Genomic DNA, 26,448 nt, shown 5'->3' with positions numbered 1-26,448 from the left:
AAAAAAAAAAAAAAAAAGGTTTATCATCTTCAAGGAGACAAGGTTTTTGTTTCCTTTGCTTTGGATTTGGAAAGGAAACATGGTAATTGACAGGTTTGAGTTCATTTCTCTCAGTTACCTCAAAACTCAGAATTTCATAATAACACAGCCTTAGATTTATATTGCACTTTATAATAGTCAGCCCAAAATTAAATGATTACTATTCATATTGTATTTCTTTCCAAGGATTTCCAAACTTAAAGTTGTCTTGTGGATAGAAGGTAGTTAGAGAAAATGCTGGAAACTACCATTCTTTCTTTCTTTCTCTTTTCTTCTCTTTCTTTCCCTTTGTTTCTCTGTTTCTTTCTTTATCAAAATAAACTTCACTAATAATCATATTTAATAACATAAGGTCAGATCTTATGCTTATATTTAGTGTAAGAGGAACAGTATCTTTTTATTTATCTTTAGATTTCAAAGATAATCTGAAATAGCCCAACCCCACAAAACTGTATGACATTGGTTATAAACAAAGATACAAAGAACTAAACACACATCATGATTCAGTGCTAATTCTTCACTGAGCTCATAATTAATGTATGTACACTTCTTATTGACAATATTACTGATCAAGAATAATAACCATAAAACTAATAAAAAGGCTGATAAATTTCAAAAGATACCTTAACTATCCATGTATATGTTAAAAGCTGTTTGAATGCATTAATTTTATACTATCAATTATATATACTTGGGAAAATGAGGATAAAAAATCAGTCAGTCCTAAAATGCAAATAGATATATGTTATGAATCTGGATAGAAGATTTAAAAATACGTATCTGTAGTAATCCATATTAATTTCCTATTCAGGGTTATGATTTTGTGATGGTGAGACAATTGATATAAGTAAATTGAAAGCAATAAAAGGATAATATAGAAAAAATTGTAAGTTTAGCAAAGATTTATCTACATCTTCATTTTGATAGAATTATTTCATTCCCTATTGACAATAAGCAAATTGGAAAATAAAAATCCAATTCCAAATTTAGCAAGTGCAATAAACTATGGCTAATATGTGGAGGAACTGAATCCCAGAATTCTGACAAATCTCTTCAAGGTGATCATTTTCTACAGTTTTTCCCATAATCCCTTCCAAAACAGTGCAATGATCTCTTTGTAGCAGGATAAGCATGGGACATTAAAACAACCAAGGATATGGTCAAAATAATGTCTAAAAACTAAAATCGTACCAGTTGCTTCAGAACTGAAAATTGGTTTCATCATAATCCTATTCCATCCTCTCATGTTTGTACTTGCAGATTTGAACTCTTTGGTTCTAGATGATTAATTTAGGAAACTGAATTTTGTTTCTCTATACAATTTTACTGGAATAAAAGCACTATTAGAATTAAATATCATATTGAAGCCGGGCACCGGTGGCTCACGCCTGTAATTCTAGCTACTGAGGAGGCTGAGATCTGAGGATTGTGGTTCAAAGCCAGCCTGGGCAGGAAAGTCTGTGAAACTCTTATCTCCAATAAGCCACCAGAAAACCGCAAGTGGCGCTATGGCTCAGATGATAGAGCACTCGCCTTGAGCTGAAGAGCTGAGGGACAGCGCCCAAGCCCAGAGTTCAAGCTGCATCACCGACAAAAAAAAAAAAAAAGAATTAAATATGCTACTGAAAAGTTTCTTGATTAATTTCAGTTCATTCCTAAAATCCATGTTATTAAAATATTTTCTTAATATAGTATATAAATTTAAACAATAACTAAACTAGAAACACTCAACTACATTTTAGAATGAATAAATCAAAAAATTTTACCAGATTTTATAATTTTATGTTGGCATAGGCCTAATATCATTGCTGACTACCTCAAAAAGAGTAAATAAAAAAATTAGGAAAAATCATTTTCCTAATTAGCATTTCAAAAAAACAGCAAATAACTAAGACAGTGACAATATCTTTTTATTTATGGAAACTGAGAGAAAATGGAGAGGTAATTAATTTTCTGTTTTCTACTTCTTTCCCCATTCCACATAATTATTCATTCTTAGACATACTCTCTAAATCTTTCATAATCTCATGATTTTGCTGCCTAAAATGCTTTGAAAATATTTATAGTGCTATGATGAAATGGTGCTCATCTATAGATACCTCAAGAAATCAGAGCCAAATTTGGATTATACAACCCTAAATTTTAAGGCCTATATTCTCTTCCACAGAGAGCATAATTAACAAATGTTTTCTGAAAGCACAGGTGTTCCTGTACTTCATAAAATCTTCATTTTCTTTATTCTCTCTTCATTTCTATAAACACTGAATTGAAAGTAATAATCTGAAACTTATCTCAACATAGGTACTAAGGATTGCCTACAGTAGTCTAAAATTGTGCTTCTAGGAGAAAAAGGCTATATTAAAATATGCATTAAAAGTGGTTCTATTATATGTAATAGACTTAAATGATGCATAGAAAAATAATTTTGCTCTATCAAGTATATAATCTGTAGCAACACAATACCCATGCAATACAACAAAAAAATGTTACTAGGAGAGATATTATGAGCTGCAAGACTGGAATAAGAAGTAACTCTGTTAGAGTTCTTTACCCACATAGTAAATAATGTTGCTATCTACAGTAGTTAATCTTGCAGTTCAGCTGAACACACAAACATGAAGTTCTACTCTCTTCTGAAACAGATTTGGAATTGTATAAAGATTAAAATGATTACAAAACAGAGAAAATACATTCCTTTGCTAGACATCATATGAGGAAATGAATGTCATATCATTCCTTAGCGGGAGTGGTAAATGTAGAATAGAAAAACAGTAAGTTTAAATGTTTCACAAATCTGGTGCAAATTTAAAGGACAAAAGAGATCGAGTTAGTTTAAGAAACACTTTGGGTAGCAAAATTCTGGATTCCATTTTGAGGTACTTATTTACACTTAAACTATCAAGGTTGCTTATGTTACTCATCCCTTAAAGAGACTCTAGTCCACTTATTACATTTTTTAGATAGATTTATGTTTATTTTTCTACTACTGTGAAACTATTTTATATTATGTATAATATTCTATGGATACACAAAGAGAGAAACCATGTGACATATTGGACATTGTTGTCATAATCCAAACTCAGAGCAATGCTATAAGCTTCATAACATCCAGGAAGCAACCAGATGTCATCTGAAGTACCTGGGAAGTCTGAGGATGGAGTGCATGGTGTTCTATCTCATTGTGACAGCTACTATAAAACTGAGACTACCAGCATTCAAGGATGCTCCATACTCTATACTTCCCTAGTTTTTCATGATTATCCAGCAGCCAAGACTTTCATGTAAAAATATCAACTTCAAACTGTGGTCCAAAAAAAGGCTTTAAAATCCATCTCTCTCCGAGTGAGTTAACATTATATTGGATAATAAAGATTTACATTTCAAGCAAGATTAATATAAAAATGTGAGGCTCTGTTTATGGAAATAATTCTCTCTCAAGCACCTGTTTACATTTCTTTCGTCTTTTATTGACAAGGTGATGTACAGAGGGGTTACAGTTACGTAAGTAAGGTAATAAGTACATTTCTTGTCAAACTTCTTACCCCTTCCTTCATTGTTCTCCTAGTTTCCCTATTCCCATCCATTCCCTCGCCGTGTTCTACAGATCATTACTAACATATTGTCTTGTGAATATCGGTGTTGTATTGGTTTCCCTCTTATCCTTTGTCTCACCATTCTGTTGTTCCCCTTCCCTTCCCTAATTCAGATAAAAGTATATACAGTACCAGGTACCAGAATCAAATAGTGACAAGTTTTAAGTGTGTGTGTGTGTGTGTGTGTGTCCGCACGCGAGCACGCATGCCGTCCTGGGGTCTGAACTCAGGGCCTTGCCACAATCTTTAAGCCTTTTTACTCAGGGTTGGCATTTTTCCGTTTGAGTCATATCCGGCTATTTGTTGGTTAATTGGAGATACTCGTCTCTCACACCTTCCTGTGTAGGCTGGGTTGGAACTATAATTCTCAGAGAATTACAAGGATTACAGTCATGACATACTAGTGCCAGACTCAGTTCTAAGTCATTTTTATGTGACAAAATATTACCACAGGAATGAATGTTTATCATTTACCACTAATAGTAAAATAAGCACAGAATATCACTGTTGTAATATTGTTTGAGGAAAAGGAATTTAGTGGTATAATAGATACAAACTAAATATTTCAAAGTAAAGATAATACTTTTAACAACTAATAGTATTCTATATATAACATTTGATTTTCAGCCAGGCACCAGTGACTCATGCCTGTGTTAGGAGCTACTCAGGAGGCTGAGATCTGAGGATCGCAGTTCAAAGACAACCTAGACAGGAAACAGGAAAGTTCGTGAAACTCTGAACTCCAAGAAACCACCAGAAAACCAGAAGTGACACTGTGGCTCAAGTTGAAGAGCCCTAGCCTTCAGCTGAAGAGTTGGACAGTGCCCAGGCCCAGAGTTCAAGCCCCATGTCCAACAAGAAAAAAAAAAAGAAAGATTTTTCTTAGTCTTCTAATTTTAATTAAAGGATTTCATACTATTTCCACTTTACACATGAAGGAAAACCTTCAAAATAGAAGTGAGCAATCCAAAGTTCTTCATCCTATCACAAGATAGATATAAGTTTTCATGAAATATAATGCCTATGAATAAAAATAACAAATAAAATTACATAGACACCAAATTTTCCTAGATTCTCTTCACATGGCTAGTATTAAAGGATGAGAAGATTAGATTGAACACAGGTCACCATATAGACTTTCAACCATGATTAAACTGCAAACACAATTTTGATTTCTTGTTATTCCTAAAGTTTTAAAGGTTACTTGTCACCAAACCTGTTTTTCTTGCTGGTTCTATAAATAGCAAAAGACATTTTAGGAAATACCTCAAAAGCTTCTATAATTTCTTTAATCCACTTATTCTTTTTTTTTTAATTGTGAAAATACTGTACAGAGCTACAATTACATGAGCAAGGTAATGAGTACATTTCTTATCAAGCATTGTTGCTTCCTCCTTTGTTTCCCCTTCCCATTCCTTTCGATCTCTGCCCCCCACCCCTCCTCCCGCGCCAAACATAACAAAAGTCTTGTACATCTCATTGTTGCAATGGGTCCACCTGTATCCCTATTTAAACAATTTGTTTTTTCCCTTCCCCTCCACAAATTATACCAACATCAAATACAGTGAAAACAGGGATGATACCGTGGGGGGAGGGACATACAAAGCAACAAAGAAATATCTTATAAATATGTTAGAAACAATAGCAAACAAGCAAGAAAGAAAACATTTGAGTCCTTATCTTGGGGTTCATTTCGCCTAACATCAACTTCTCTGACCGTTGACTTGGAAAAAATTATATTAAGTAAAGTAAGCCAGGCCCAAAGAAATATAGATCCCATGGTTTCCCTAATTTGCAATCCACTTATTCTTGAGGTAATTTCCCTTGCACTAACTATGCTGTATGATCTTTGACTTCTGTGATATGGAATGTTACAGCAAGTTGAAAATATGACTTACTTATCATAAAATATAATGTTTAGAATGATCTGATATACATATACATGTTCATAGGTATAATTATGTGTTTCATAAATTCTAATTGTATTTCGAGAATTCTAAAATATCTAGATAACATATATCAAATGTGACATACCTGCTTTAACAGGGTGTAGTTGGTGCCATCAGTGCTAATTTTTCTTATTTCATGATGATCAGCAAGGATGAGAAATGGCTCCTCATCTGAATTCCAAAGCAAAGAATATGTTTGATTTTTAATTTATTCCTATAGTTAATTTTTGTTTAGTTTAGCAAAAACTTACATTGACATACAGTGCTACAAACACAGTGATATTATAATAGGTTAAGGTGTATACATACAGATTCAGTGAAAGAGAGAGAGAGAGAGAACTATGCAGTATATAGTAACTTGTGCAAGAAAGCATCAGATACCCAAGATATTCAGAAAATAAAGATAATGTTAAAACCTTTCTACACTGAATTTTCCTAGACACTCAGATAATTTTTTTTGAATTAATGAAACATTTTTACTTTTACAGTCATATTTTGAATGAATTTTATAAAAGGATAATCTACAATGCTCTTAAGCATGTGCTGTATATTCAAGGATTGATATAACAAAAAAATCCACTTTGATAATCAACATTTCTTTCAGCCTTCCAGAGTGAATAGCAAGGAATATTTTTACATAAATTTCTGTACATCTGGCATATAATCTTCTTAATAATTTCTGAACTCCAGTTTCTGACCTTTGCATTTTAATTTTCCTCATGATTCTTAGTAATTAATTTCTTTCTGTACATTTATCCAATATGTTTTATAATGTCTTTTTAGACTATACGAAGGAGAATCAAATATGTTTTTTTCATGTGTTCATATACATATTAATGTTTTTATGTATTCATATACATACTAATGTTCAATATATACGAAGATTTTTAATCATAACATCTTTAGATTCACAATTTAAGTTCTCTCAAAAATTAAATTGGAAATAAATTCTTAAAGAAAACCTGAAGTATAATAGATTCTATATAGAGCTCAAATAGTATAATTCTTTAGAAAGACTGAGTTGAAGCCCAACAAAGGAGGAAAGCAGAAGGAAGAATGCAGTCAATAATAAATTGTATATACCACAAAATTTAAAAAAAAATAAGGAAGGGATGGGCTAAAGGGAGTTGAAAATGTTGGTGAGATAACATAGGTCAAGATGCATTTTATACATAAACTGCTTTGTTAAATGGCAAAAAAATTCCTCCTAACAATTAAGAAAAGTGAGGGAGCGAGTTGGTTAGAAGGGGTATGTGAGAATGTTGAAAGAGGTGACATTAATCAAGATGTTCTTCATATTAACAAACTGCTTTGTTGAATCGAAACTCCTTTGTACAACTACTTAATGATTATTAAAATAGTCAAAAAAGAATGTAAAAAAGTTTGTGAAATGTAATTATTTAAACTTATATAAATAGTTATTTAAATATAAATTGAACAAAGTCAATTTGAATTGAAATTTTTATGAACCTACAATTCAGTAAATATTTGTGCTAACCATGTCTATTTATAAAATACATTCATGTGGTCTTTATATCGACATATATAAGTATATATAAGTAAGCAATTAAGCAATTTAATTAAGCAAATATGCAATTTAATTAATATTAATTAATATTTACTTGACATTAGGAATTTAAAAATACAATTTATTGCATTTGTCTCATTTGTATTTCACATGATTGTATTTCTCTCCTTTTCCTTTGTTTTCACATGCAATTTATGCTAATATAATATGCTAGCATTTTTCATCATTCACTGTTACTCATTTGGACACTTATTTACATCATCCATGATAACATTTAACTTTTCTAACCTTCTGCTGAAGGCCAAATTGAGACTCATAATCCCTTTCAAATCAGAGTCGCGTCTTTTTAGTTCACAGTGTCTTTCTATTCCTATCAACATTAATTATAGATATAATATTAGTCAGTCATGTTCTACCGCAGTAGTATGGATTTCTGTTCTCAACTTGGTTATACTTGCTTTAAAATTCCTGGCTTCTTTAGTAAATGATTTATACTTCACTAACCACATTTTTTATTTGAAATTATTAAGAGTTACTAATTGTTGTTACTCATCAAAAACATCTGTTTCATGGAAACATACTGCAAATAGCCTAAGTTGCAATCAGTATCATTCAATTTCTCTACTTGATTCTTCATGGAAAGTTTCAAGTAATAGCAACATTACTGCTTGGAAATTTCATCTTTATCTATTACCCGAACTCCCTGAATGTTTGATACAACAAACAATGAGCTCTCCATGAGCAACTACATTGGAAGATGAAACAATGGCCCTGTGTAAACATTTCTACTTTTACAGTCTGACTTTAAGTGAATTCCAAGAGGACTAAGTGAATCATGTTGAAAAATAAATGACAATAGAATGAAATGTAAAAGTGATTAATAATTTTTTATATAGCATGAATGTTTAACCAATTAAAATTTAATTCTAAATTTCTACCTCTGATATTTATTTCAAATTATACAATAAAACATTCAATGTTTCATATAAAGCCAACTATGTATATATACCTGAGAAGCTGACAGTGGTAGTGTGCTCATTGTATTTAAAAACAAGTTAAAATGGGCATTTTACCCATTTGGACATTAATTATCATACGTGGCCTTGTAGAATTTAATGTATATGATTTATTTCCTAATACTATACAATATTTTCAAAATTATGGACTTCATTAAATTTATAATTTATAGAATTAAACACAGTACTCTGAATAAGCAGAACTTTAAGAATATCTTGTGACTCATTGGAAGAAGTCAAATAGTATTATGTACCTAATTTATTATTAATATTATAATTACAATTAACCTATATAATTAACCTATTAAAATGAACTTGTTCCTTCAGAATGCATGCAAAGATACATGTGATTGATGTATGGGAAAAAGGAAAATACTACAAGCGGCTTTTAATAGTCTTGCCCAAACTTGCTCCCAAGGACATACGTTTCAACAGAAAATAATGCTAGAAACAGGTATTGTTACTTTATTAAAATAAGAGCAGTAGATATGTGATGTCCAAAATCATAGAGACAGATTTCGATATTGAAGAAAGTAGGGATGAATTTTTGTTTCTTGGAAAACAAAGAAGGATAAATTCAGTAAGAATGGCTACAAAATGCAAATCCATTTGTATAACTAAGGTTGGAGCTTAGGCAGGCTTAACTCAATACCTGAGAGTGACTTGCAGCTATTTGGGTTATCAGGTTGTATTTCATACCCATCTATACAGAGGCACTTATAGGTCCCATAAGTATTGATGCATTGCTGGCTACACGGAAAGCCTGAAGAACATTCATCAATGTCAACACATGTTTTACCATCATTCTTCAGTTGGAATCCAGGCCAACATTTGCACTGAGGAAAGAAAGATGAGCATAATCAATTCACATTATTGCCACTGTCTTTTACTATTGGACGTCCCTTTAGAGTGACTCAAGCTAGCAAAACACTTTAAAATAGATACTGGCAAGTATTTCTGTCTTTTAGCAACTGACTTTAATAAGAACATCATATATTATGTAAAGTTAAAGTTTAAAAATGCTTTATTAAATGTTTTCATTTGATCATCTAAGGTTGGCAAATTTGAAGTTAATTAGCATCACTGAAGTGACATGGGTGGAAAATGACTAGGACCAAAAATAAAATAAAATAAATCAACCATCCTCTTCAACTTCCATTGTTTCTTTTTCTACTGCATTATATTATGGATTTTGAAAACTTTTATAATAAGAATTAATCTTTATGTGAAATTTTGGAAATTTCTGACATTCTTCTATATATTTTTATTTTATACTTAAGAAAGTTTTCCCTTATTTGCAATATCTAGTATATGTATGAGTCAAGCAGAAAAGGTCAGATAAGGTGATGTTAGGAAAATTAACCCTAAGATATGTATTCAAATGCTTTTTTTTCTTTCATGCATTTGTTTCTAACGCATATATAAGATTATTTCTTTGTTGCTTTGTATGTCCCTTCCCCACAGTATAACCTGTGCTTTCACTGTATTTGATGTTGGTATAATTTGTGGAGGGGAAGGGGAAAAACAAGTCGTATAAATAAGGACACAGGTGGACCCATTGCAACAATGAGATGTACAAGTCCTTATGTCGAAAACGAACTTCACGACTTTGGTGGGGGGGGGAGGATTGGGTGGGGGGACGGTGGAAGGATGGGAAGGGATGGGAAGGGGAAACAAAGGAGGAGGCTACAATGCTTGATAAGAAATGTACTCATTATCTTGCCCATCTAATTGTAACCCCTCTGTACAGAATTTTCACAATAAAAAATAAATAAAAATTAAAAACAAGAAAATAAATGTCCAGTATTTTCACAATAAAAAAACTAAAATTAAAAAAAAGAAAATATATGTAATAAAGATGTTTTATCTTTAGAAATCTGGAAGCATGAAGGCATAATTTTCTATAGATAACCAGTAGAAAAGCTAGAGGTTACTAAATTTTAAAACAAAGACAGTCTCAAAAGTTATTCATTGAATCTGAAACATGCTCTTGTTTGAAGAAAGAGTAATATTTACAAAAGGCTTTTTGTCAATAATTAAATAAATATGTATCAAAAATCCTTCCTCTAGCATCTCTCTCATGTTTTCAATATTCCTCTGATGATTTGTGACATTTACTCTCAAGTCCATGAAATCTGTGTACAAACATTTCATAAAATATGTTTTTTGTATTCCTGAGATACAGCCTCAATCCACAAATAAGTACTCTTGATGAGGTTTCCCAGTGCATACTTACTCAATTTTAAATTAACATGAGTTCATATTTTAATATTGTATTAGTCTACATCTATTCTTATGACACAGACATGTTTTCAGAAGCTATTTCTGTCAATCAAAGTTGCCAGTGAATCAGCCTCTTCAGGGAATTGTACTAACAAAAACGCAATTAAGTTATTAAGCATGATTTATTTTAGCGTGCCTGAACTCAGGTCTAGTTACTGCTTTCCAGTTATTCTTCGTGTTTACATAAAAATTCTGTACATATTTATAAGATGATTTCTTTGTTGCTTTGTATGTCGCTCCCCTATGGTATAACCCCTGCTTTCACTGTATTTGATGTTGGTATAATTTGTGGAGGGGAAGGGAAAAAAACAAATCGTTTAAATAGGGATACAGGTGGACCCATTGCAACAATGAGATGTACAAGTCGTTATGTCGAAAAACGAACTTTACAACTTCGTTCGGGGCGGGGGAGGCTCGGATGGGGGTTACGGGTGGGGGATGGGAAGGGGAATCAAAGAAGGAAGCAACAATGCTTGATAAGAAATGTACTCATTATCTTGCCCATCTTATTGTAACCCCTCTGTACGGTATTTTTACAATAAAAGATAAATAAATAAATAAAAATTCTGTACTCACTGTTGTTTTACTAAAGAAATGATCAGCCCATTTCCCTTCAAGGATGTACATGAAGGGAAAGGAAAGAAGAAATAAGAACTGCAAAAATTAGTTGTGTGTGCGTGTGTGTGTGTGTGTGTGTGTATGTGTGAGACAGTTTTATACATTTCTCTCTATTTTCTGAATATATTTAAATATATTTTGATTTTTAACTGTATTCTCACAACTCATATCAAGTCTTATTATGGTTTCTAATTTTTTTGTTTTTACTTTTCCTTTAAAGAGTTATATCTAAGTTACAATGCACTTTCAAATTTAAAAGTATGTAGGGATTAAGTAATTGCCAATTCTCAAAATGTATGTTTTGAAGGGTCTTCATGAGTACCTACCTTATAACTGACTGGCAAATCCTGACAATCCTGAGAACATCCACTGACTTTCTTACTCAAGCACTCATTTATGTGGCAGTTTATCTCATCAGAGCCATCGCCACAGTCATCCTTACTGTCACAGAGACCTCCACTGGGAATGCACCTGCCATTTTTGCACATAAAAAATGAACTGTTGCATGTATGTTCTGGAAAAAGAAAATAAAACAAATGGAATATAAAGGGCATGCCATTTTTATACTACCATTCTCGAAAACATTCACAACTATGATTCCTAATTGTCAAATATTAAAATAAATATATGCTTATATAAAATACTGTACAGTTAGTATAATATTTTATGCATAAACTGTAGAAAACTAAGGACATATTGCTTGCAGGTATTCCACATTTTGCCCATCTAGTTTTACTGTGAAAATTAACAATCAAATGAGATTCTATACTAAAGTTAATGGACTATCTGTGTCTCATCTATACCATGAAAAATGATTTCAAAGCACAATGGATAGTCTGACATTTCCATCAAACTATAGGTCCTAGAGGAATTGTATGTCACTTAAAATTAAGAATCTAGTATACTTATATAATCCTAAATTTTTTCTTCCACAAAACATAACACTGACATTTTTAAGTCAGTGAATAATAGTTGTTCCAAATATAGCTTTGGAAAAGGAGTTCAGGTAGTATAGCTACTCATAACCAGATGATTTGAATACTACTCATAATCATACATGCAAAAATGTTGCCTATTAATCAGTAAACTACATAGAAAAAGGTGATTCAGTTCATTCTAAAATCATGGCTATCTATTCGCTCTTTGGTATAGTGAGGTAAAAAGTATGATGAGTATGTAGGTGTATCTGTATTTCTGATCAAGTTATATGTAAAGTTTCATTGTGCCTAGTTATGAAGTATACATACTATTTTCAGTAAGTAGTTATAATGTCTTACACTTATTTTTTTATCGAGGTACAGGGATTATATATGAGGAGAAATGTTTATAATCTACCCTCAGGTTCTGTACCTGCACTTTTACACTTGGGGTTTAAAGGTGCTTCATCAGAATGGTCAGGGCAGTCAAAATCTCCATCACACTGCCACTGGGTATTTAGAAGGCATCGCCCATCAGCACAACGGAATTCTTCTGCAGTACATTGATGGTATCCTAGAGAAAAAGGAACAATCACGATGACTAATTCACTAGTCAATATGAATTAATAATCCATCCCATCTATGCATGCTTCACCTGATTAATCATGAAATTATTTGGGCCTCCTACTAGAAATCTCCATTTTACTGTATTGCAATACTCATAGTTGCAAAAAAATATTTGATATTTGAAAGTAGAGAAAAGGACTAACAAATGAGGCTGGAAATAATATAATCTTATTTTTCTAAGAGAAGAAATAAGAAGGCAACAAACTTGAGTAGAACAATTCTGTAACCTATTGCCTATATTTTAGGGATTTTACTTAGAATGGAAAACTGAAATGAAACTATTAGAATTTTTTTCAAGATGAAATTTTTCTAGATATAGGATCAGAACAGATGGATAGACTGATGCTGTGCTATACCAGTATTTCACAAAAGACAAAATATCATATTAATGCCTGGAAAATTGTATTCAAAGTATAATGAAACTAAAATGATAAAACAATCTATTTATCAAGCAATAAGCAAAATTATTATTAGAATTATCTTGAATGTCAGGCATAAAATAATATTCATATTACAAAATAAGTTCATAACTTGTTAATGTTTGTACACATGTCTGATTTTGTAAGTAAAATTAATTTGACTTTTTCATGTTACATTTTAGAATGATTTTTTCCTGTTTTTTGTCAATCATGAAACCAGTCATTCTCATTAAAATTTTCTGATAAACAAAATAAACTTACTACTTTTAGATGGCTTAAAAAAGAAAATCATAAAATTCAGTGGTGATAGAGAATTTAATAGTGAATATCTAACTGAAGTGATTGCCATATTTCAATATGAAAGTAGAGAATTATGATATCCTCAACTTCCATACTTATTCTCTCTTTTTTTTACTAGCTTGTTCTCCACAGCCAATAAATAGTTACTCGGCCAAACTAACAATGTAAGACCCTCTATGCATCCCTAAACAACAAGTTTCTCTTCTTTGTACTCTATAATCTTGGTTCCAGGTATTTACTTCCAGTTCAAGTTTAGTCATCTTGTATCTGCAACAACTGACTTTTATAATGTCTCTTAGACATAAAAATATTAACCGGTAGGTTTCAAATTCAAAGTTTCTTTGAAAGTCTATAGACTTATAGACTCGATTTTTTTATTGCTATTGTGAAAGTGATGTACAGAGGAGTTACAGTTACATATGTAAGGTAATGAGTACATTTCTTTTAGAACAGTGTCACCTCTTCCCTCAATTTTTCCCAGTGTTTTATTCCCTGCTGATCTCCCCACAAGTTATATAGTTTATTTTCAACCAAGTATCTATAAAAATCACTGCTGTGTTCGTTCATCTTTGTCCCACCATTTCTGTGTTCCTCATTACCCTCCCCCAAACAGAAAAACTTACATGTAAGACAAAAGGTACAGAAAACAAAAACAGTGATAAAAATAAAGAAAAAAGCAAAATAACAAAAAACGTTGTGTTTTCCATTTCTTGTAATTCATGTCAATAAATATTTGATCATATGCACATAGTTATTGAGCTTTTGTAATCCTCTCCTAAGACTATCTTCCTTCACTATCACTGTGGTAATGTCTAGATTCTTGTTTAATTTTTCATGCCCAAGGGTGTTATTCACTTAAAGATTTATAAGTACATTCTAGTCACAACAAATGAGGGAAACCATATTATCTTAGAAACAATTTCTGGGTTTAATATTTATGGTCGGCCCTTCTAGGTTCCCACACAACTTTAGCTGCATCCTTCTTTCCCCTTTCTGGATAAAGTCTTTCTTCGTCCCAATCTAAAATGATGGAGGAGAAGCTCTAATTTAAATCTTAAGTTTACTACTGTCCTGCTTTTTTATGTTTTCTAGGTACTTGGATTTCTTATTATCCTTAAATGTCACTTTTACAATGATCTAAACTGAAGAAACTTTACCTAACCTCATTGTTTCAAGCACGCAAACAGCATGGTTTTTGTGATCATCTTACTGGCAAAAAAATCACAGTAATTATTTTTTATAACTTTCTACTCCATCAGAGAATTGGCTATCATTCTGTATTCCAAAGATCACGAATACTGAACACTTCTACCAAGACATTTTTGCTGGGAAATATTTCATCATTCATATATTTTGTATATTAACAAACAAAAAAGTACAGCACAAGTGTAAATGAACTTGATATTCTGTCCATCACATCCCATCATCACCCATTTGGCTAACACATTGCTAACTTCAAGAATTATTTCAGTGACTGCTTCACTAGTTTATTTTCCCCTCATGGCTGTCTTCCTCCACAGCAAGATTTCTTCTACTCTGCTGAAAAGATGATTCTACAACATAAATTAGACCATGGCATACCACTATTTCAAAAAAGTTGCTGGCTTAAAAAGCAAAACAATTAAATAGGAATTATCTAACTATGTGTTTGAGGCTTTTTCTAATATACCACCAATTTAACCTTTTAACTTCAGCTTAACCTCACAGAAGGCTAATTGCTGTGCGGTCATACCAATTTACAGATTTTATATACACATCTAGAATTTGTGCATCTTGTAGTACTCAAAATGCTTTCACATATTATCTCAGTCCTCTAAGAGCTCTTAATATTAAGAGTTGTCACTTAATTGACATAAGTGTGCATATTTTACAAATGAGTAAACTGAGGCATGGGGAGTTGAAATATTTTCTCAGTATCAGAGAGCTAGGAGGTAAGAGGTGCACAAAGCCAGAATGTCAGACATGTTATTAATCAAGCATGTTATTAATCACCAACTCATGCTTTCTAGTATTCAGGTATAGGGGGATATACCTATATAAACATGCTATAGAAATAAGAACATTGTTATAATACTTTAAATTTCACCAAATTGGCATGTATATAAAGGGAACAGAAAATGTTAAGTAATTGTATTTTTCTCATTATTATCCCAAATGAAATTCCTTTTGCACACTGAAATATATGATGTTCTTTTAATATCGAAACCAACCACATACTGCCTATATATTTCCAAGTGCTTGAAAACACTTCAAACCATATCCATTTTTATAGGTATCTCCCAACATCGTTGCTAACTGTTACAAATATGTTACAAGTAAACATGATTTACAAATAAATGTACATAAATTACATGTTACATGTAATTTTATTTTATATCACTGAATTTACAGGCACTTAGTATCATTAATAAAAGCATGTGACTGTTCTTGTTATGTGATTGTTCTTATGTACTTATGCATTCCAAGTCATCTAAAAATGTTTAACCAGTGAATCTGATCCATGGATGTTGAGACCTACTTACCACATGACAAGGGTTCATCAGACCCATCTCCACAGTCATCATCATGGTCACAAACAAACTGTTTAGGAATGCATACTTTATTGTGGCACATGAAGGAATTGTCATCACATGTATTATTGGGAGCTAAGAAAATAAACACAAAGTGTAATGTTAGATGAGCATATGTTATTTTCCCCCACAATAGAAATAGAATATTTATAAGTACCTAAAAATAAATGCATAATATCCATAATATATATATTCATGAATATATTGGAATATATAGACACAGTTTAAATCTTAGTATTAACACTTTGTGGATTATTTCTGACTAACCACAGAACTGACACTTATAAAGACATATTTAAGTTTTCTGAATGATTATTGAAATATTATATGTTGGAAAAACTCAGTTGGGTAATAACATACATGTTTAGTTTTTCTGGACATAGACCTAGTAGAAAGTGTTGCTGCCTTATAAACCAGGAGCCATGGGCTCCTGTTCACGTAGAACTGAACCAAATCATATGAAAAGAGATCAAGTTACTATTTTTTAAAGGAAGATAAAACTTTTTGCTACATTCAAGAATAGTGTTGAATTAATAGAGCCAAAATCTGAGATGAAATGAGTCCTGTGTAAGAATCAAATAGCAATAAAAATGTGGCTGTCTGAGATGTAATATTGACCCTTTAGAAATCCTGAGAAAAGCTTTAACCAGTGTCAAAAATGACCCAAAAGGGAAATAATACTTAGATGAAAGAAACAAATCTCATTGCTATATGCTTAAAGGATCCTATAGTTTCAATAATTCCTGATTACATGTAAAGGTCAATACTATAGTCAGGTTCAAGGTTTGGTATATTGCACATGGGAAGAATCTGCTATATGTCATTGCAAAATACTTCATAGAATATCAAATTTCAGAAAGTATTTCTGTCACATATTCACATCCTTGAGGAAGCCATTTACCTTCTTGGCATATCCATTTTTTCTTCTGTTTAATGAAGATAATAAAAATCTGCCTGATAAATTTCTTATGACTAGAAGAAGTCCGTTTCACAGACCTTAGATCTTGGATCTAAGACATTCAATCAATTCCTAAGCACTCTTTAAATTCCTATCTACATCGTAATTATTTTGGCAGATTGCTCAAAATACTTTATTGAGATATCATGGAAATTCAATAATGCAAATAAAAAACACCAATCATGATATTTGACAGAGAACAGGCATGTGAAGCATCTTAGGTACCTGTCCTTCTTTCTTTTTATCTGAATAATCACAATCCTCCCTGTGGAACTGGACTCAGCCTTCTGTATGTCCTTCAAGATTGACAACATCATAATTTTTTCTTAAAGCTCTTCAATGAGAATTCCAGGATCATCTATCTATCTATCTATCTATCTATCTATCTATCTATCTATCTATCTATCTATCTATCTATCTATCTATCTATCTATCTATCTACCTATCTACCTATCTATCTACCTATCTATCTATCTATCTATCTATCTATCTATCTATCTATCTATCTATCTATCTATTTATCTAGCTATCTATCATCTGTCTATCTATAGCTTATATATATATATATATACACACATACATAGAAACATCTATATGTATATATACTAATACATACATATATACATACACAAAGAATTAAGCTAAAAGTTAAGCTATTGTAATTATTTTTTCTCATGTCATTTAGTCCTCAGATTTAGGCTGCCGTAAGCTCTATGAACCAAGAACTATCTGCTTTCCTGTCAGCAATAATTAACATAGAGTCATGAGTAGTATAGCAAAAAAGATTCTTTCACTGGAATCCAATTTACTACACTTTGAAAAAATTATTTTAACAACTACATAGAAGTCACAAAGAAACATCATTAAAAATTTGCCCATTATAATCAAAGTAAAATTCAGAGTTACTAATAACCCTTCTAACTTTTAACTGTGTGACAGCTTTATATAACTCAAGTGAATTATGCCAATGCTAATACATGACTTATTTCTTTTAAACACTGAGCAACATTAACTTATTTGGCATTAACACTTTCAGATCGCTTGAGTACCATTTGCTACATTTTTGCATAATTTACTTAATAGTACCCATGAGGTCCAAAAGTGTTAATATGCTTCCCAGAGTGTTAACTTGCTACAATAGCAACAGCATACTGGGACCATCTGGATCCCTGAATTGATGCATAATCTTTTATTATGTAGCCCTCAGTGGCCCCATTGACCTTTATAGACACACACATATCAGTTTCAAGATCAAAGTGAATTATTCTACCACTGTAGTGTGAATTCTTTGCAAGCAGGCCTATTCTAAGATTTCTATTTATTTGGTGCTTTGTCTACCTCTTTTAAGTACATACAACTGAATTCATGTACACTTACGTTATGGCTTCAGATACAGCATCTTAAAGATATAAAGACAAGTCATTGAGGAAAAATGATTGGCAGAATTAACTTTCACAAACTGAATTGATTGTACTATTTTTGATAAATTGCTCAACACAACAGATCCCTGTGTGACCTTGGGAGCTGCATTCAAATATTCAGTCCTTTCCTCTTTCCGATCACTCAGAGGAATGTATCTCATTTTTTTTAAACCATTGAGTTTTAGCTGAAAATTTCCTGAAACGATCAAGAGTCAGAAACTTGGTAAATTGTTTGACCTCCAAATGTGTTCCTTGAATCCCTTAGCTTCATTCAGCTATATCTCCACTATCCTCACCTGACCCAAGGGTTAATACCCTATCTGTAGGACTAATAGGTGTTTACTGACCTTCTGATCAGTGGATATCTAAGATCAGATCAGCCATTTACAGAGTATCTATACTAGACAATCTAAATGCTTTCTTGGGGGATGGAAGCCACTTAAAAGAAAGTATCAAAACCTGCCGCGCTCACAAACATAATGTAGTTATACTATCTTGGAGGGGGCGTGGTATTTCTGCACCTATAAAAATTGTTATTAAGTGGGTAATATCTCCTGTGTGGATCTGAAACACTCTGCAAGAGGGATGCTGAACTGTTTTGATAGCGACATCCGCTTAGGAAGGCTACTACGTATTCAAGAATGGGAAACATGGAGGAACCTGTGATACCCAGAGCCCTATGCAAAGACTGAAGGATGCTGCAGTTGTTTTGGTTTTGTTTTGTTTTGGACACCCAGTCCCAGCCAAGTACATACCACAGCCTGCTGTGGAAAGTTCATCGCTTCCATTGGGGCAGTCCCTCTCACCATCACAAAGCCAGTGTTGGGGCACGCAGGCATGGGAGCCCTGGCAGCTGAACATGTCAGCAGCACAGGTGACGTCACCTTAAACCCAAAAGAAAAATGTCATTACAATCACTATAGGTCCACTTGACAAAGCCTTTCAGTTACATTTCCTTTCCAAAGAGGGAAAACAGAATTTTCCTTATTCAATCCAAGAAGCTCCAGGAGGTAGAACCGTTAGTCTTATTTCATAGAAAAAAATGAATGCAGTACCAAATTCCTTCCTATTCCTGAGAACTTTCTCTTAACCGCTAATGTCATTTTTCATTCTATCACATCCTGTGTTGTTGGAAGGAACAAAACATGCTGCCTTTGATTTTATACATGTAATAATGTTTTCATAATAACTAGAATCTGCTTGTTCTCTGGTTTATGAATACAATGTCCCTTATGCTCATATGATATGATTTAAAAAATGCTTGTTGATTTGGACAGGAAATTCAAAGGATCATCTTCTCTTCCTAATGCAGATATAGTCAGTGTCATATCACTTCCTTCATGATGCTCATGGACCCTTATATAGATTTCTATAGTAAATGTTCCATTTATTTTATTTTATATTTATGTGAGTTAGTAGCCTGTACTTCAATCTAACTTTACAAAAGTTTCATGGTGCTATGTAAAAATTTCTTCAGTATATGTGTCAAAATATAGCATTAGATTTATGAAAATGAACCCTTCAATGGGATGCATATGTTATTTTTGAGTACAGCACTTGTCTAATATGTTCAGGGTCCTGGGTTCAATTCCCAACACTGGAAAACAATTCTAGAATGAGAACATGACTGATTCGACAGATGAATGTATTTCCTTTGATCATGTAGGGTTTAATGGAATGCTTATTATGTTCCCACTTTTCAGCTACCATGTTATAGACAGAAAATGCTCTGCACCATAATCTTTACAAAATAGGCCACTGAAGAAAATTCTTGCAAAATAACTTAGGGATCTTTTACACTTAATTATAGTTGTCTCTTACACATACTTTGGCCTGAAGAACAAGATGGTGAGTGAATACTGATAAGTTACCAGGTAATGTGAATCTAATCATTTAATTTAGAATCTGAGCTTTAGTAGAATGAGGTTTAACATGGAAGAAATCAGAAAAATATCCAAAAATATTTTTCATTTTTTAAAATGATTCTAACTGCTAATATATCTATTGTAACTTCTATAAATTTTGCTTTATAAAGTTGATCTTTGTATGGTTCCTTATATTTTCAAGCTTGCTCCATGAACAAATAAGGCAATTTACAATTTTGTACTTGCAATACTTTAAGTTGTAAGATTCTTCTTGTTATTCTCCTCATTTTTCCTTCTTATTTCTTGTTCCTCTTCTTCCTTCTTGTTCCACTTCTTCTTTCTTCTTCCTTCTTCCTTTACCTTCAGTCTTCTTTCCTCCTTATATTGGTTCTGGGTTTGAACTCGGGGACTGGACACTGTCTCTGAGCATCTTGCTCAATCTACTGCTCTACCAGTTGAGCTACATCTTCACTTCCAGCTTTTTTGGTGCTTAATTGGAGGTAAGTGTCTCATGCACTTTCCTGCCCAGGCTTGTTTTTGACATGGATCCTCAGATCACAGCCTCTTTAGTAGCTAAAATACAAGTGTGAGACACTGGCCACTCATGATATTTCTATTATATAACCTGAAGTTTTAAATTTCTGCATTGTCTTTGATGTAACATCATTATTTGCCTCAGTATAATCATTATATTATTTTGGGGGCTAATTTGTAAGTGGGAAAGCTAATTTTGCATGTCTTTGACATTAGAGAAAAGTGATATCAGAATTTCCCTCTTTTAGAATGAGGGATTTGACTACATAATTAAAAAGTGATCTCAGACTATAAGATGGCAGATGGTTCTTTGCAGGTAACTTAATCGCTCCCTTAAAAATGTTCTTCTAACCAGGCACCAGTGGCTGACATCTGTAATCCTAGCTACTTAGGAGGCCATGATCTGAGTATCAGGATTCAAAGCCAGCTGAGTCAGGAAAGTCCCTAAGAGCTGTATCTCCAATTAACCACCAGGAATCCGAAAGTGGTTCTGGGTCTCAAGTGGTAGCATGCTTATTTTGAGCTGAAGAGCTCATGGACAGTGCATAGGCTCAGGGTTCAAGCCCTATGACAGACAAAAACAAAAACAAAAACAAAAAACCAAAAAACCTAACAACTAATGTTCTTCTGATACTAAGCAAAATGACCCCAAGATATGGACACAAAAGGTTTTTCTTGGTGGTGGTTGTTTTTAATGTACTATGTGATTTTTTTTGTTTCTTTTGTATGTTCTTCCCCCTATGGTATATCCCCTGTTGTCACTGTAGTTGATTTTGGTACCCTGGTATGTAGATACATTTATTTGAATTAGGGAAGGGAAAGGGAACAATAGAGTGGTGAGACAAAGGACAGAGGGGAACCAATGCAACAGCTATATACAGGACAAGATGGTAGAAATGATCTGTACAACTTGCAGGGAGGAAGGAGAGTAAGAGAAAGTAGGAGGGAAGGGGCAGCAAATTTGACAAGAAATGTACTCATTACTTTACACATGTAACTGGAACCCCTCTGTACAGCATCTTTACCATAAAATAAAGTTTGAAAAATGTTCTTCTGATTCTTTGAGAGACAATGGGCAAAATAACAAACAAACAAACAACTCATTCCATGGGTGGCATTGCTATCTGGAGACATAACACCTTCCCCAGAGAAAACATTTCCAAAGGAGAGGAAAACCAAGCTGATGTGATATATTCCATCCTTCTTGTGTGGGCTCAGATAATCAATAGTCAAATTATAGGAGTCACTATTGTACTTAGTAATATGGAACCTGAAATGAAGTACCTAGTTCTGACATCAGTAATTAGCTGAGTGCCTTCAGGTAATTTTTTACATCTCTCTAAGGTTTTCTATTTCTTTTATTTTTACTGGTAGAAAGATGAAGTTAGATTAGATATATTTTCCAAAAATAAGGCCATTGGAATTATAGTCAGAATTCCTCCATGCTGGTTAAAGAGATGTGTAATGTGGAGATGGGGAACCTAAATTTTAAGAGCATGAAAAGATATTCAGTACAATGAGTTGGGAATCACTGAGATTAATCACTTGCAAGTTTCCTTTCCTATTCTATATTATACTTCAGTGTGTTACTCGTTTGTTGTTAAAAGTAGTATTTTGAGTTACTAGGATGCAAGTATACAACATATCGGGTATAAGTAAATAAATAAAATTTGATGGTCCATCAACTGGTCCACTAACATTTCGTCATTTACTTAATGAAATATTGGGACATTTATGTATAGCGATAAAGTTATAGAGATAGAGATATGTATATAGGCATATATATTTAAGAAAAATAATAGCATTTCATTAAAAGAAGAGAGACAAGAGAAAAGAGATGGTATTATAGTAATGAATAATATATATATATTGGTTTTGTTATTTTAATAATTATATATAAATCTTGTTTGTATCCATTTTACAAGGAATCATAGAAATAAGCATTGAAATTATTGCCATTATCAAAGAGCTTGCAAATCCATTATCAATGGATTTAAGAATTATTAATGGAGTTATTTTGTGTAGTGTGAAATAAAAGATGAAAAACAAGATAATTTTAGACAATAGAAACATGTTTATCCCATTGTTACTAGGTAATACTGTGTTAAAATAATATTTAATTCTAAAGGGAAGAAATTAGAGAGTAGCCAGTCATCTAAATAATAACTATTATTTGTTTTGTGTCCAGAGCTTTTGGAGTGTGACTATACTATATTTTTTTCTTCACTGTCTTCATAAGTATATGATTTCCGCTATGGAAAAAGAAAATAGAGACTGGGTGTTTTAAATATAGGAACTGCCTATTTTCATGAAATATATCAACTACATAAAATTTATATAGAGCTTTGGTTGAGCCCAGAGTGCTTTGAAATAGCTTTCCTGTTTCAGCTGTCTCAGAGCAGGACGCAAGAAGAAAAAAACTGAAGAACTATTAGGAATTTTTTTTGGGGGGGGTCCGGTTGTGGGGCCTGAACTCTGGGCCTGGGCGCTGTCCCTCAGCTCTTCAGCTCAAGGCTAGAGCTCTACCACTTGAGTCACAGCACCACTTCTGGCTTTTTTTTTCTTTTTGCTTATGTGGTGCTGAGGAATCGAACCCAGGGCCTCAGGCATGCAAGGCAAGCGCTCTACCACTGAGCCACCTTCCCAGCCCCTATTAGGAATTTTTAATTGTACACATACTTGATTTCATGAGTCACCTCCTTCTCTTTTTAAGATGGGAGTAATAGGCATCAAAAAGTTCTGATATTACAAGTGAAGGATAATAGCTATAGCTACAAACACATGATAGTCAGAACCAATAGTCAATATAAATGAAATAAATTTAGTATAGTACTTAACCAATTGTAACTTGTTTGTAAAGCTATTCTCCTTCCTGTACCCCTTGAGAAATATAAGCTATGTGATCAATGTAGGCTCTTTGATAAATCTGTGTGATTACTAAAAATCAATTTGCATTGAAGATTTAGTTAATATAAAGAATGTAACTATACATGCTTGATATTAATATGTACAATCATATATACACTAAATCATAAAATACTTTTAGTCTCATACATATTAGCCACCATTCTTTACATTCCCTTTAAAATAACTCAGTAAAATCAGACACTGTAAAATATACACATTGAAAAACATAAACAATAAATATGGTTGTTTGGTGGCAGTGTGAATTCACCTACTAATTTGGGAAGTTAACTAACAACATATTTCAAGAGTTACTCAAAACTAGTTCCTTTATTTTACAGCAACCTGAATCACTGTGATGTCTCCAAGGAAGTCACAATAAACAAATAAAATGGACAGACACATTTCTTGTGAGAATATTGAAGAAAAGCCTTACATATAACATAACTATTTAAAAACTAAAATGAGCTGTAACTAATATAAGTACATATACATACAAAAGTACAGAAAATGGAGTGACAAATTTACTAGAAAAAATATTCTGTGTGTCCCAGAACCTATATTACTTAAAAATTAATTGAGACCACTAAAAAATCAACTCACCACAAATACTGTCACTTTCATCGAGTCCATTCCCACAGTCATCCTCTCCATCACAAATCCAGTGTTTAGAAATACATTTTTGTGTAGAACAAGCAAACTGGTTCCAAGAGCAAGAAGAATCTAGAAAAGGAACAAACAAGGATATTTTGGGGTTTTTTGTTTGTTTGTTTTAGGTAAAACATCTGGTGTCTTATTGTATAATGAAGTGACTACACTTACCTAAACCATGCTATCTTATTTTTACACTAAGTGGAAAAAATTTGAAGCTTTCTACATTAAGTAATAATCGATGTGGAAACACAAATGATTATCCTGATAATCTTATCATTGCATGGTATGTACAAGTAACAAGTCAGCAATAGTGTTCCAAAAGTATTAACAATTGTCAATTGTCATTATTTTAGAAAGGAAAATAGATTTGTTGAGATCACCTCAGAACATCGTCCACAGTAAAAAAAAAAGTTTGTTCTTAATAGTATTACAAAAACCATCCTAGAATAAAGCTAACCAATTCCCTATAAAATTTTGACAAGTATTTGCATATTCCTTCAGTATTTCCAGTACACCACTGTCTTCCTTTAACATGATTCTCAGAGGCTGTCTTTGAGGTACTCAGTATGCTGGCTGCCTCTCTTATAATTTTCATTATAGTCATTTCTTTAAAATGTGTGCTGTGAGCACATAAAGTAGATAATTCTGATGTAGGTACACTTAGTAATCCTTTTAAAAATTTGAAAAGAAAGAAAGAAAAGTACATCATCCCAAACAAAGTTAAGATAGGTTGAACTGACTAGCCAATGCTTGTTTATACAAGTGAAGTGACTTAAAAACTTTAATTTAATGACAAGTTAATATGTATCTAATACATTGATCCCTTTGTTTCAGTTATTTATAAACACTACATTGTAAAATACTTGGCTAAAATACCCAAATTAATTACAATAGTGACTTCTTGTTTTTTTTCTTAAAACTTAGGCACTTATATTACAGACTCCATTTCTGTCCATAGTTAATATTGTTATAGTTTTAAATCACACCCTCTATACCAACAGCAAATATCCTCTCAAGAAAAATAGTTAAAAATAACCTATTATATAAACATCAATGTGTCTTTACTCCTAAAGACTGTTTTAAACAATTGAATTTCCAATTGAAAATATTGATTTAAATAGTCAAAGAAAATTTAGACAACTGATGCTTAGGGGAAAAATAAAAGAAATATAATTATAGAATGGCTTCCAGTTTTAGAAATTATGACTCCACCTAAAATATTTAGAAGTTTATGGTGAACCTTCTCCAGAATGTGGCTCTGATGTAAAGATATATAGGATCTTAATCAAACAAAATGTACTTTTTCATTTCATGACATTTACTTTTAGGAGAGTTTGACATTTCATAGAAGATCCATTTTTAGTCTTTTTATCCCACTCTTTCTATTCATCATAGTGTATGTTACTTATGTTAAGAGAAAATAGCAGATATATGCTCTGTTTTCCTTTAGGAAATTTCTGTGGCCTGCAAATCACAAAAATCTATAAATTTTGTAAAATAATTTTTAAGGCTGTTTTTTACCTTATCGATAGGAAATGAAATGTGCACCCTCAGAAATTAAAAGCTGAAGAGCAAGGGATGAATATTTGAAGCAATTGAGGTTTGAGTCTATTATTTGAAGCCACACACACAATTTAATAGAAAATTTAACATAATATAACTCTCACAACAATATGGAGTATAATGTCACTCAAAATTTTATTTTTTAATTAAATATAAATATATTAATGTCATCTTAAATAAATAAGAAAATGAATATATATATATTAGTGTAATATATATATATATATATATATATATATATATATATATATTACACAAATAGAAGTAGCTTTTTTTTTTTTTTTTGGTCGTGGAGCTTGAACTCTGGGCCTGGACAATGTCCCTGAGCTCTTCAGCTCAGCATTTTACCACTTGAGCGACAGTGCTCTTCTGGTTTTCTAGTGGTTTATTGGAGGTAAGAGTCTCATGTACTTTCTTGCCATAGCTGGCTGTGAACAGTGTTCCACAGATCTCAGCTTCCTGAGTAGCTAGGATTACAGGTGTGAGCCACCAACATCCAGCAAAATAACCAATTTTTAAGTATAGGTTTAAAGAAAACATTATTAGCACCAATTCCATTTTTTGGTTTATTTTAACCCATCTCATATGAGCTAACAAAAGTAAAATCAAAGTTAACATCCATTAACATTTTGTATAAGATCTGTATGTAAGGGAATAGTGGCATATAAATAATAACAAGATGTATAAAAT

The 26,448-nt window shown here is 32.4% G+C and overlaps 1 protein-coding gene across 1 annotated transcript in view; it reads right to left on the bottom strand.

Moving 5' to 3' along the window:
• Lrp1b (low density lipoprotein receptor-related protein 1B) overlaps positions 1-26,448 on the bottom strand; it is a 1,500,426-nt gene that overhangs the window by 243,443 nt on the left and 1,230,535 nt on the right. Inside the window, exons 51-57 of the mRNA XM_013030060.1 lie at positions 24,145-24,264; positions 18,994-19,122; positions 15,812-15,934; positions 12,377-12,517; positions 11,353-11,540; positions 8,778-8,961; positions 5,667-5,752 (exon numbers count right to left, since the gene is read on the bottom strand). Coding sequence (XP_012885514.1) covers positions 5,667-5,752; positions 8,778-8,961; positions 11,353-11,540; positions 12,377-12,517; positions 15,812-15,934; positions 18,994-19,122; positions 24,145-24,264 — 971 coding nt within the window. The remainder of the gene's footprint in view (positions 1-5,666; positions 5,753-8,777; positions 8,962-11,352; positions 11,541-12,376; positions 12,518-15,811; positions 15,935-18,993; positions 19,123-24,144; positions 24,265-26,448) is intronic.

This window comes from Dipodomys ordii, unplaced genomic scaffold (assembly GCF_000151885.1).
Source record: "Dipodomys ordii isolate 6190 unplaced genomic scaffold, Dord_2.0 Scaffold126, whole genome shotgun sequence".
In the NCBI taxonomy this organism is placed as follows: domain Eukaryota; kingdom Metazoa; phylum Chordata; class Mammalia; order Rodentia; family Heteromyidae; genus Dipodomys; species Dipodomys ordii.
Note: the sequence above shows the minus strand (reverse complement) of the source record. Positions and strands in the feature narration are given on the sequence as shown.